This window comes from Elephantulus edwardii, unplaced genomic scaffold, assembly GCF_000299155.1.
Source record: "Elephantulus edwardii isolate Elephantulus edwardi_28Jun2011 unplaced genomic scaffold, EleEdw1.0 scaffold00265, whole genome shotgun sequence".
Classification (NCBI taxonomy): domain Eukaryota; kingdom Metazoa; phylum Chordata; class Mammalia; order Macroscelidea; family Macroscelididae; genus Elephantulus; species Elephantulus edwardii.
In genome coordinates, this window is record NW_006400015.1 from 152,853 (window position 1) to 165,656 (window position 12,804).

Consider the following 12,804-nt stretch of genomic DNA (forward strand, 5'->3'; position numbering starts at 1 on the left):
CTGTCGCTCCAGCCTTCTGAACATAATGTCCTGCTCCAAGGACTGGTCCCTCCTGGCCACGTGCCCAAGCTATGTCAGACAGACCTTCAAAATCCTTGCCTCCAAGGAGAAACTTGGTTTCCCCCTCTCTCAGACAGACCTGTTTGTTCTCCTGGCTGTCCATGGCATGTTCAAGACTCCTTCCAGCACCACAAATACTCCTTAGGAAAGGGACCTTGCTTCCCCACTTCCCTCTTCCTTTTCCTCTTCTCATTGTCTCTTCCTCACCCCTCTCCCCCTCGCCATTTTCCTTTATTCCCCTTTTTCCTTTCCACATTTTATAGAAATATCTCCTTTCCACATTTTACAGAAACAACATGTTGTTGTTATGTACCACCAATAATAATATATAGAAATGAAAAAAATACGGAGAATAAAATAGTATAGAAGATACATAAATTACTTCCAAAATCTGCTGCTAATGCTTTCTCTAAACAAAATTTTTTGTGGTGTGAAATTTGGCAAATGAACCAAGAATGTCTGATGCAGCAATTCCATGGCAAGGTGTATTTTTCTAAAGAAAGAAAGCAGTCGCAAAGATTTATGTCCAGGATAATCACTCCCAAGCTACTTGTGCTAATAAAAACACGGAACCAGTTTTCAGCTAAAAGTAAAGAAATGGTTAACAGTTATAACCAAGAGAGAATGTAATGCATCAACTAGAAATTCTATTTTGAAAAATAGTTTACAACATAAACAATTCTTAGGATCTAATATTTTCTGTACACCTTTGAGTCAGAGCTGGCCCACAGCTCACCCTCCAGCAGGTTTTCCGAGGCTGTAAATCACATGGGAGGAGACTGCCCGTCTATCTCCTGCAGGGCTGCTGGTGGAGTTGAACCCTGTATTTTCGGCTTGGCAGTGCAACTCCTTACCACTAACACACCAGCACGCCCTATTAGAGAAACAGCTACATTAATAATAGTCCAGTCATATACTAGAGTAATGTGGAGCCACTGAAATTAAGTTTCTGATGGCTTTTTAATAAATTGGGTCAAATGCTCGCCATTGGTACCAACAGGAGGGGAAAGCAGGATACACAACTGAACAGAGTCGGACCTCAACTGTGTAGGATAATACAGATAAAGGAGACATTAAAAGGCTAACAAGCATTGCCTGGGGGATGGATGGTGGCGGGACAGGTGAAATGTGTTTTCGTGTCTCTTCTTGTCATGCTCTCTGTCTTCTGCAATGTTGCTGTTGTGACCACAGCTCACAGTGCCCCTGTGAACAACAAATCTGAGCCCTGCCCTGTCCGGAGCCGCTGTCACCATCTCAGAGGGGCCCGAGCCAGCTCTCACAGTCTCTCTGCTGACCCACCTTGTTGGAGGGTCATCCTCTCTTTGGCTGACTGTCCACCTTTCCCAGCATGACGTCTTTTCCAAGGACTAGCCCCGTCTGACCACATGCCTGAAGTATTTCAGAGGATGTGTCATCATTCTTGCAATGGGTAAGGGTCCTCTTACCACCAGAAAACACACATTGTTGTTATTTTTGAGGGTCAACTCAAAGGCTGTCTGTTAAAAAAACGAGGGGGCACATGACAGACTGACATGTCCTCCACATCTGCATTTCTGTAGTGGAGCGAGGAGGAGGGTGACTCTTGGACAGAGTGTGAGCCCTCGTCCCTTTCCACCTAAAACACTCTCGGCAAAGACCACTCAGCAGCAGGGCTGCATTCGACGTGGGCATCTCACGAGGTGAATCTTGGACCCGACAGGACTAGGGAACAGCAAACAGCAGCACGTGGAGACGGAGACCTGGGGCCTCAACCTTCAGGCCGCCTTGTGCCTGGTCACCTTGAGCCCCCCGCAGGCCCCCTCCCGGGACCACATCTGCACAATGAGGACTTGAAGATGTCAGGGGGCTGCTGCCAGTTTCTTCAACTTTGGCACCTGGGATCTTCTGATCTCACTGAGGGTTGGGGTCCTACCTAGACCATCCTAGGGATGTTGGGGGTCAGTGCAGGGAAACCTGTCTCTCTCCTGACTGACTGTGAGAGGACCCTGGTCCCAACTCCCCCTGTTGACCTTCTATGTTCAAAGAGAACGATCAGGGGAAGATTTTCTTTCTGTGGAGGCCAAGAGTGCCTCCTGCTGCCACCCCACCAGCTAACAGACTCACACCACCTCAGGTCTCCCCACCTCATGGGAGACCCACACACGGGGGGAAAACCAGCTTTCCCCCTAATGTAGGGGTCGACCAGAAAGAACGGGTGAGGCTCGCACGGCATCAGATGTCCCTGTACCTGGATACTGTTCTGTAGAAAGCTCTGACTTTTCTATGTTTAAAGGAGGGAGGGTGCTGTCGAGACAGGAGTTTAGTGCACAGAAATTCACAGCTGTGCTTCCTTCAGCAACCTGAACATTTGTAAAACAGAGTAGCGTGAAACGTAAATTTCCAGAAACGGTTCCCTCCACCAACACACTGAGTAACAGGCTTGCATTTTAAAGATACAGTAATTCATAATTTGTTTTACACACAACAAAGCTAGTGCCGCGTTTGGGAATGAAGGGGGGCGCACACACTGCCTCGGTTTTAAACTGTGCCCTGGCTACAGAACCTCACACAGACCTCATGTGACTTTCTAAGCCACAACCCATTTTATGAAAAAGAGGTTTTAGTAGTTTAGGGTGTTTCACCTTGGTTTTGGGATTTCCTTCTCTGCTCCTCCTTACGTTTATTTCCATCTCCCAAAACATCAGAAGACTCCCTCCTAAAATCAGTGGCAGGTATTTAAAAAAATTTGTCCCATCCCAGGTGAAGCATTTAACACCTGTGTGCATGCACGCACGTGTGCGTGCATACACACACACACACACACACACACGAGATAAGCACACACATGAGAGTCAGTTTCCCTAGAACCAGGCTCCCATCACCAACCAGCCACCAGACCACCTGCAGGGCCATTCCCGCAGGAGCCAGGGCATTGGAACATGCCAGTCTGTTCACATTCCATCCATCACCCCTGGAAACCCGGCGCTGTGGGTCGCAGGGCAGGAGAAGCTCTGAAGAGCCTTTTTGCAAGGTGCATTTCTCTGTGACTATAGACCCTTCTGCTGCAACAGGCATTGAGACCAGATCTGGGGAGAGCTCCCTGGCTCGCTGTTTGTTTCATTCTCCCAGAACCACACAGACGCCCCCTCGCATTCCGTACAAACACGTCTGCCAGCAGACAGGGAGCCAGATGAGAACCCTGGATAACAACACTGCATATCTCGTCTTTCTGATGAGATGCTTCCCACAACACAATGCCTTTGGGCAGTTAAGACAGGCACAGAAAGTCCCTGAATCTGCTTGGGGAGGGGGAGGAGAGGGAATGAGAGCACTATTGCCTAGGCAATATTTTAACCACACACAGAGGCAACACAAACAGTAGACCTGAGGAGAAATGCAAATCCCCAGCCAGGAGTCTACCTTTTGGTCAAGATTAGCCATGCTGCTCAAACCAGATGGAGTAAAGGAGAGAAAGGAGCGATCAAGGGGCAGGGGTGCAGAGGAAAGTGCCAGGGAGAGGTGTGGGTGCATGGAGGTGGGCAGAGTGCAGTCAATGTGAGGAAGGGAGGGTGGAAAAGCGACCAGAAAAGAGAGGTGAGAGGAGACCCTGTTCCTCATCCACAAGGGCTTAGGTGCTGCCATGAAAACCCCCAGCACTAGCTGCCTATGTCCACTTCGGGTCAGCCACCAGCCAGCCCAGGACCTCCGGGCAGGGCCAGGCTCCTCTGTGGACACCAGGGGTGCGCTCACCTGTCGAAGGCCACGGCCGTCATGGAGTAGATGCTGGCGAACACGGCTGCGATGGGGAAGAAGTTGTGGAACTTGCAGTAGAAGAGGCCATAGTACCACTCGTTGTGGACGGCATAGGTGAAGTTCACCACCGTGTTGAAGGCGGCCATGGAGGCCTCGGCGAAGGCCAGGTTCACCAGGAAGTAGTTGGTCACCGTCCTCATCCGCTTGTGCGCCAGGATGATCCACATCACCACCACGTTGCCCACCACCGAGGTGACCACGATGATGGTGTAGGCGGCTGCCCACAGCACGATCTGCCAGGCGGGCTGCACGAACTGGTTGGGCTCCGAGATGTTCGTGGAGATGTTTGGGGCGGGGTCTGAGTCCGCGCTGAGGACGTTATCCATTCCGTGGCCAGGTGCCTCAGTGCCCTCTCTGTCCACAGCTCCGAGGCCTCGTCGGGAGGGGATGTGGCACACTGGAGACAAACACTTCTGGAGGCGCACGGTGGTTGGCCCCTCCAGGCTCTCAATTCCTGCGCTTTCAGGCTGTGCGACACACCTGAGTTCTGAAATTTGGGGACAGCGTCTCTCGTCTCTCCTCTCTCCCGCGCTGAGCACAAGATGGTCCAGGAATCTGGGTTCTAAGCTGCAGGAGACTTTGCTTCTCTGCACCTGCTGTGCCTTGCAACCCTTTTCCCTTCCTGCGGCTGCAGCGGCAGGAAAGGCAAGCCCAGCGGGGTGGGAATACTGGGGGTGGGGGTGCACAAAGCGATCTGCAAAAGTTCTGTGTCTCCCTCTCAGAAGGAGTCTTGCATCCGCCTGGAGACAACTGCTTTGCTTTCGCTGCTGCTTCGCCAGCCCTTCCAGGCTCTGGTCCTCCCGGCTGGAGTTAGAAGAAGCTGGCAGGCTGCGCTGGCGCCTTTTATAGCCGGCTACCCAGACGTCACCGGGAAGGGGGCGTACCTGACTGCGTGCTCACCAGTCCCTGTGCGCAGCGAGGCGGTTGCACCAGCGGTTGGCAACTGTCTCACGCCAGCGCCGCAGCCACCACGCCTTTGGCTGCTACCTGCTTGGGCATCTGCTCGCCGGGCGCCCCCGTGCAGCCCTCGAGGGGGCAGCGGGTGGCCTCGGAGCCAGCTGGGGTCTGCAGCTGAACCCACAGTGGCAGGCGCGGTGCTGGGGGAACAGAAGGGCAAGGGAAACAGCTGTGGTGAGAGCTGCTTGCAGGGAGCATGGCCAATGCGACAGCTCTGCAGAGGCTCCGGCTCTGTGAGGCGGGAGCGGGGCACGGTGGGGACACTGTGCGTCCCAGCCTGCGCTCCCAGTCCCGCTGGAGGTGGGGACACCATGCCAGCTCTTGCCAGCCTTCTGCTCCGGGCTCCCCGAGCCACTGCCCACCTCAGGTGAGCAAGCACCCATTGCCAGGCCAAGTGTTCCCACAACTTTGCCGAGGTTGTAAGAACTAAATCCCAAATTCCTCGCTTCGCCCCCCCCCCTCCCCAGCAAGTGGGTTCCTTCTGGAAGCAGGGAAAGGCTCAAAGCTTCAGGGACACTTTTCCTAACAACCCTCGTGGCAGGCCTTTGACTGGATAAGTTCCACGGGAACCCTCGGACTGGCTCCTTCTGGAGCTCAGCTGGGCTCTGCGCAGAGCTCGGCTGCCTGCGGTCCAGACGCGCGGCCCTGGGCGCCCTGCCAGCACCCACTGCAGCCTCGCGCTCACTGCCAGGGTACGTGGGCGCCTCTGCGTTCCCCGCAGCCTGTGGGTCAGCATGGTGTCTCCCTCTCAGGTTTGATTAGCAACTGGTGGTGATGGGCCAGCCTCTCTCCTCCCCCAGACCCCACCCCCTGCCTGCTTTGAGACAGCCTCTCCAAGCCCCAGGCCATTTCAAATGGCTGCGCGCTGAGCCAGAAAGGGATCCCCAGTCGGTCTGAACCCTTCCCGAGAAGACAAAAAGCTGAGCGCCCAGCGTTCCCGCTGGGTGCAGTTTCGCTAGAGAACTGAACTGCAGGAGTCATTTGGGGATGAGATTCCCGAGCACCAGTGAGCAGGGGCTGAAGCTGCACACAGAGGTCTGAGCTGGCACACGACTGCGCTTTCCCGGGAGGGCGCACATTTACGCACAAGTCCTGTCTGATTGCGCGCCTCTGCATGAGCGCAGCAGCGCGCAAACTATCGAACAAGAAGCTCTTCGAGGATGGGGAATTTATTGCGTTAAGGCTGGGTTATAACCAGATCCCCGCCAGAGGATCCCCTAGTTTATTCTGGTTCTCTTCAAGCCTGAGATTCGACTGTTTAAAAGCATCTCACTTTGTTTGTCCTATTCCCCTGGGCGCCCCCAAACCCTAAGAGAAAATCCAGTTATGCTCTGAATATAAAACGCCCCCTTATATAGGGAGAGAGAGGCAGGAAGCTTTCCTTGTGGAAGGGGATGGGAAAGAGAGAATGGAGGGGTGCACATCCCATGCCAGTTTTCTTCTCCACTACCTCTGGGGGGAGGGAGAGGGAGAGAGAGAGAAAGAGAAAAAGGGTGTGTGTGTGAGAGAGAGAGAAAAAGGGTGTGTGTGTGAGAGAGAGAGAGAGAGTAAGAGGGTGTGTGTGTGAGAGAGAGAGAGTAAGGGGGGGTGAGAGAGAGAAAGAGGGTGTGTGTGTGAGAGAGAGAGTAAGAGGGTGGGGGTGAGAGAGAGAAAGAGTGTGTGTGTGAGAGAGAGAGAGAGAAAGAGGGGGTGTGTGTATGAGAGAGTAAGAGGGTGGTTGTGTGTGTGTGTGAGAGAGAGAGAGAGAGAGTGAGTTAGTTTATGCGTGAGAGAGAAAGAGCGAATGCATAATTGAACAATTCCATGCCTTTCCTCCTTTCCTCTTCCTGCAGAGCCCTTCCCTTCTCTCTCCCTGCTCCTGCTTGGGGAGGGCAGGGCTAAGAAAGCGCAAAGTGTAGCCATGTTCACCAGTGCCGCATTGAAAGCACAAGTTCATCTATGGGAGTAAGGGGCTGACAACCCAGCAGGACAAAGTTTACATTTCAGGAAAGGAGCCGGAAGCATCACAGAGCCCACAGTATGAGCGTGCACGAAGGTCCAAGGTCCTGATGGAGCAGAGAGGAAGGCGCACCAACACAGGCGGTGAATGTCAGGAACAGGGGAAGCAGATGCGTGGAGAGAGACCTGAACAAAGTGTTCGACTGGGAGGAGGCCCAGAGAGAACCGAGAATGCTCTAGACTCAGGTCTTGTACACACGGTCTATGTCGGAGCCCCACAGACGCTGCCTGGCTGTCTTAGAACAGCACCGAGATCCCCAGCAAGGGCTCACCAGGAAAATCTGCTGCCTCGGATCTCTGCTCAGGGCCAAGAACGTCAGCTAGGGACTAAGGGGCGCCTGGTCCGGTCCACAGTCTTTTCAATAACTTGTTATGTATCAGTGGATACGAATAACAGAAGAAGAATCAATGTCCTTGGGAAAGGTGGAGGGTCAGAGAAAGACGCTCAACAGGCTGGCCTGAAGCGGTCACTGCAGTAACGGGCTTGTGTGGGACGGAGGTGGTGAGGATGTCCCAGAGAGCACAAGGCTCAGACCTGCTGTTCACGGGGTCACTGAGTCACAGCCCACGCGGTGGCACCTCACAGCATCCTTACTCCGACCTGCAAGGCTCTGACTACCCCCCTGTCCTGCCTCTGGTTCCTTCCGCTTTCTACCTCGCTCAGCAAGAACTCATCACCTGGATTGTTCTGTCGCTGCCAGGCTTCTCTCAGCCTTAGGGTCACTGCAGAACAGTCCCCTGGAATTCCCTGTCCTCCGATTGGATCCTAGCCCGGTTGACACTTGCTTCACTCAGGTCTCGGCCCAGGTTCCCCGAGCCCCTTCCCTCTGCAGTATCCCACCCCTCACCTCTGCCCCCTGCCTCCTTCATCATCTGAATTGTTAGATGTCACCCAGTCCAGTGTGACTCATAGTGACTCATAGTGACCCTGAACAGCAGATCTGACTCCTGTCCCATCCTGTGCCGCCCTCACCCTCTCGGACACACCTGAGCCCACTGCAGCGGTTACTGTGCCAATTCATCTGGTTGAGGGTCTTCCTCTCCTTTGCCATCACCCCCCCCTTCTCAAGCAGGATGTTCCTCTCCAAGGAACAGCCTCTCCTAGAAATACGGCCAAAGCACGTGGGACAGAGCTTTAGAATCTTTGCCTCCAAGGAGCAACCTTCCGAATGGCCTTATGTAAATGACTCTGTTCGTTATCTGACTAACCGACATCTCTCATCACCTCACGTGTAAGGTCCATGTGTAAGGGGCGCTGCTGGCTGGGTCACTCCCTAGAACAGGACCCAGCCCCTAGCAGGTACTTTTAAACATCCGTGGAATTACCGCTTCCAGGGGGATGAGCACTTTGGTGTCCCTGGATATGATGCACTGTGTCCAAAAGACTCCTTAGCTTGAAGAAGTCCTGCCTCACAGTAACCTACGGTAACCTTGAAGGCCAAGGAGTTCCCACAGGGCGGTCAGGGCTGAAACCTTTAAGGAACAGATGTTCACATCTTCCATCTGCTGGTAGATTTGAACTGCCGATCTTCTGATTAGCAGCCTAGTTCCATGAGGGCTCCTTGACATGCCATGTTGCTGCTGTTGCATACCACTGAGTCGGAACCAACTCACAGCCGACCCTCCAGCAGATTTTCAGAAGCAGTAAGTCACATGGAAGGGGATTTTCCACATCTTTCTCTCATGAATAGGCTGGTAGGATCGAACCACTTGCCTGTGGGTTGGCAGCAAACTCCCACCCACGACCCCATGAGAGCCCCCTGATGTCCCACGCAGGCGCCCCCAGATAGAATCTGCTCTCCAGATTAGAACTGCTTGGCTGTATGGAGAAGGAGCCAATGTCTTCTGGTTACGCCAGACTGACTGTCCCCCTCAAATAAGAGGAGCTCTGTCTGTCTTCTTAGTGACAGGATCACCCTTCTCGCCACATCCACGCGACCAGCGGGTTTTAAGCTCTCTTTCGTGTTTGTCAGTCTGATGGATGTAAAACACTCTCTCGCTGCTCTTACCTGGCGCTCATTCTCCTGACTGTCCAAGACTGACCTCCTCAAGATTTCTTGACTTTCAGGATCATTCTCCTCTATAAATTGTTCATATTCCTTGTTCATTTTTTGGTTGATTTGCTTTCTTGAGTTTTTAAATAATTACTCTTTATATCTCAAAACGTTTTCCTGTCGTGGACATTTGGAATACCTTTTATAACACTATTACATTAAATTTATGTATTTGCCTTAAAAACAATTTATGTAGCCTGTCCTCGCTTTGCAGCGTGTGGGGCTTCCAGTCTTTGTTTAAAAGTTTTACCAAATCTGGCTTATATCACACTCTTCTAGATTTCCTTGGCAACTGGTCATTTTTAAACATTTTACATTTAGGTATTTCATTCACTTGGGGTTTGTTTTTCATATATATATGGGTTTAGTGCTGTTGTACATAAGGTCACTGTGAGTCGCAGGCAACTCGATGGCACACAACAACAACAACAACAGCAACATACATTTATATTTCTTTTTATGGTATTTACTTTTTCCTTTCCTTGATTAGTGAGTTTTGCTAGCTTTATTGATTTTCCTAGTGAGCGACTTATATCTAGACCAAGAAGCTGGTGTCCAAGCAGAGCGAGGGAATACACTTCCCGGTCTGGATAGGGACAGGTGGACGGTAGGGTTGTACCTTCTCTCCGTACCTGTTCAATCTGTACAGCAAGCAAATCATTCGGGAAGCTGTACTTTATGAAGAAGAATGCGGCATCAGAATTGGAGGAACACCCATCCACAGTCTATGTTGTGCAGATGACACAACCTTGCTTACTGAAAGTAGGAACTTGAAGCCCTTGCTGAAGAAGATCAACGACTGTAGCCTTTGATAAGGATTGCATCGCAACATCAAGAAGACAAAACGCCTCACCCACGACTGACAAGCAACATCACAAAGATGGATAAAGGACAAAGTTGTCAACAGTTTCAGCAGACTTGGGTTCCCCATCAATACCGGTGGTCCCAGGAGGCAGGAGCTCAGGAGAGGTATTGCACTGGCCAAGACCGCACTCAGGGATCTCTCCAAAGGATTGAGATTTGGAGACTAAAGTGCACCTGATTCAGGCCATGGTCTTTGCAATCACTTGCTATGCTGCTGAGGGCTGGACAGTGAATCAGAATGACAGAAGACGGCTTGATGCCTCTGCGTTGGAGGGTTGGAGAGAGTCCTGAATACCCCATGAACTGCCACAACAAACATGTCTTGGAAAAAGTGCAGCCAGAGTGCTCCTTGGAGGTGAGTAGGGTGAGGCTTCATCTCACATCATTGGTTTATGTTGCTAGGAGATGCGATTCCTCAAAAGTGACTCCACACTTGAAAAGACGGGGGGTCAGTGAAAGGGAGGAAGACCATCACCAGATGAATTGATGCGATGAGCTGTGGGCTCAAGTGTGTCAGGCTGTGAGGAAGGCCTTGGTTTTGTGAATGATGCTGCAATATATATATCCATCAGTTTGTGTTCCAGCTCTGATTCCAAGCAGTGGCTAGGTGGGTCGCCTGCGATTTCTAGAAGTCACATGTTTGAGTCTGCATCAAGTCGCCTCCCCTTGTGGCTGTGCCATTTTACATTCCCACCAGCCGCATTTCCTTATGAGTCGGCGGACCACCCGCATATCATCTTGGTGAAGAGTCCTTCCACATCTTTGGCCCGTTCTGTAACTTCCTATCAGTCTTCTCGGGGAGGCCCTGCAGCATTCTGTAAATGTTGGCGATGAGTCCTTGTCTGAAAGGTTATTGCCGAACATTTTTTTTTTTTGCTGCCTGTGGACGTTCTTTGCCCTTTTGGAAAAGCTTTTCAATACCCATGGGGTGATGACTTTTAGGTCTCATTTTCGATTTTGTTCTCCCCTGGTTGTGCATAACAAAGGCTTGCTGTGTCAGTTTTTTATTTTTCTTCTTTAAATGTGGTCTCCCAAAGGAGCCCAGCTTGTGTTAATGGCCCAGCATTCAACTGGTAATCCAAAGGTCTGCAGTTCAAACCTCTGAGCCGCTCCAAGAGAGTAGGAGCTGCTGTCTGCTTCTGCAAAGATGACAGCCTGAGAGAACCAGGCAAGGACAAGTCCACCCTGGGGACAAGGAGCTAGACTTGGCGTGATAGCAAACCACCACTGTCTGTAAATCAGCTGGCCCCAGACACACACATATGGGCAGTGCCCCCCACTTATCGAGTCTCTGAGCTCCAGGCTGATCCCTTCACTTTACTCTCTTCCTAGGCTCCCTGTCAGCTCCCTAAGCTCCAGGTCTGGTTGATGCCCTCTGCTCCAGCCCTCCTCCTGACCTCCCACCAGCTCACCCAGCCTACTGGAGGAAGCCTGCCTGGATCCTGGCTCTCTCAGTCCCACCCCCGCAGAGCCCAGGCTTCATTTACGTCCAGTTGCCCCTGAAGCCACCTGGCTGAGGCTAGCCTGGCTGCTGGGTTGGCAGCGAGGGGAAGGCAGCTGCATGCAGGTCCCACCGACACGGTGCACAGCCCCGTCTCCACGCTCTGTGTGCACAGCCTTCCACAGCCGTCCTCTCCCCCCTCGCCCGACCATCCTTCTGCAAGGCCAACTCTCAGCCAGGCTGCCTGTCTCCCTGGAGTCAGACTCTCAATAGGAGCCCTGCTCTTCGACGATTCCTTTCTTGGCACTCTCTTCCAGGGAGAATTTAACCCGGAGCGGCTAATCAATACCCATGTATTTCAATTGTAGAGTGCTGAATGAAAAGGGTAACTCTTGGGGAGATTGTGTGTGGGATGGACAGAGACAAGAGCAAGGGAGGGAGCCTCAAACCATAAGCCTTCTCAACACAAAACAACCCTGGAGTGGGGGTGGGAGGCGGGCCAGGGGCGGGCGGCTGGCACCTAACACTGGTTGGGGTTCTGTGAATGTCCACTCTGATGGCCTGTGGTCACAGCACTTCGGAGCTCCAACAGCAAGTAAAACTGTGCTTGGGTGAGTGTTCCTGGCAGAGACATGGCTCCTCTGTTTCCAGGCATTCCCAGGTCCTGCCCAGCGAGACCCCCAGTGAGCAGGAGACAAGGGGGCTGGCCGGCCACTGCTCAGCTAGACGGAGGGCAGAGGCCAGGGTCTGCCTGAAGAGCTCTCTGCAAAGGCTGCTTGTTAGAGGGAGACACAGCGCAGGAGCTTGCTTCGGGGGAAGGAAGGAGCCAGGGGCTGGCTCAGTGTGTTCAGAGCAATTATCTTGCTTTTGTTAAGCTGGCCTGGAGTGGGCATTTGAGATGGGAAGTGCAAGAGAGGAGCTGTGTTGGACCAGGGAGTGAGAGCGACTGAGAGGAGCAGGGGAGAGAGAAACAGGAAAGCAGAGAGAGGAAGGTGAAGGGCGGAGGGAGAAGGCAGCCGGGGAGCACACGTTCACTGACGTTCCTGTCAATGGAGCTCTGGAACCTGTTAGTTCTTGGAGTGAAATCAGCGTCCTCTCAGGTCAGGTGCAGGGTCACAGTTTACAGCGTCTGTTTGGTTGGAGGGTTATTGTTGTGGTTACGGGCGGGTGTGTGAGAACTCACAGTTGACCCTCTGGCTGTAGGTAACATGTGGTTGTACATGTGCTTGTCACCGAGCAGACAGTGAATCCAATCATCTGTCTTTGGGTTGGAAGCCCACCTCCTAAGCCGCTAGGCCACCAGGGCGCCCTAGAAGGAGTTGTTGTTCCGTATCATGGGGTCAATCCTGTCGACAGCTGACCTGAACCCGGCCCTGCCCCGTGCCACCTTCATCGTCTCTGACCTGAACCCTGCCCTCTCATGCCACCTTCATTGTCTCTGACCTGAACCCTGCCCTCTCGTGCCACCTTCATCATCTCTGACCTGAACCCGGCCCTGCCCCGTGCCACCTTCATCATCTCTGACCTGAACCCTGCCCTCTCGTGCCACCTTCATCGTCTCTGACCTGAACCCTGCCCTCTCGTGCCACCTTCATCGTCTCTGACCTGAACCCGGCCCTGCCTCGTGCCACCTTCATC

At 52.7% G+C, this 12,804-nt stretch overlaps 1 protein-coding gene across 1 annotated transcript in view; it reads right to left on the minus strand.

The window, feature by feature from the left end:
• Positions 1 to 4,214, minus strand: part of LOC102848229 (substance-P receptor-like) — a 119,842-nt gene extending 115,628 nt beyond the window's left edge. The window contains exon 1 of the mRNA XM_006899648.1: positions 3,790 to 4,214. Coding sequence (XP_006899710.1) covers positions 3,790 to 4,178 — 389 coding nt within the window. The 5' untranslated portion in view covers positions 4,179 to 4,214. The remainder of the gene's footprint in view (positions 1 to 3,789) is intronic.
• Positions 4,215 to 12,804: the final 8,590 nt, after the last annotated feature.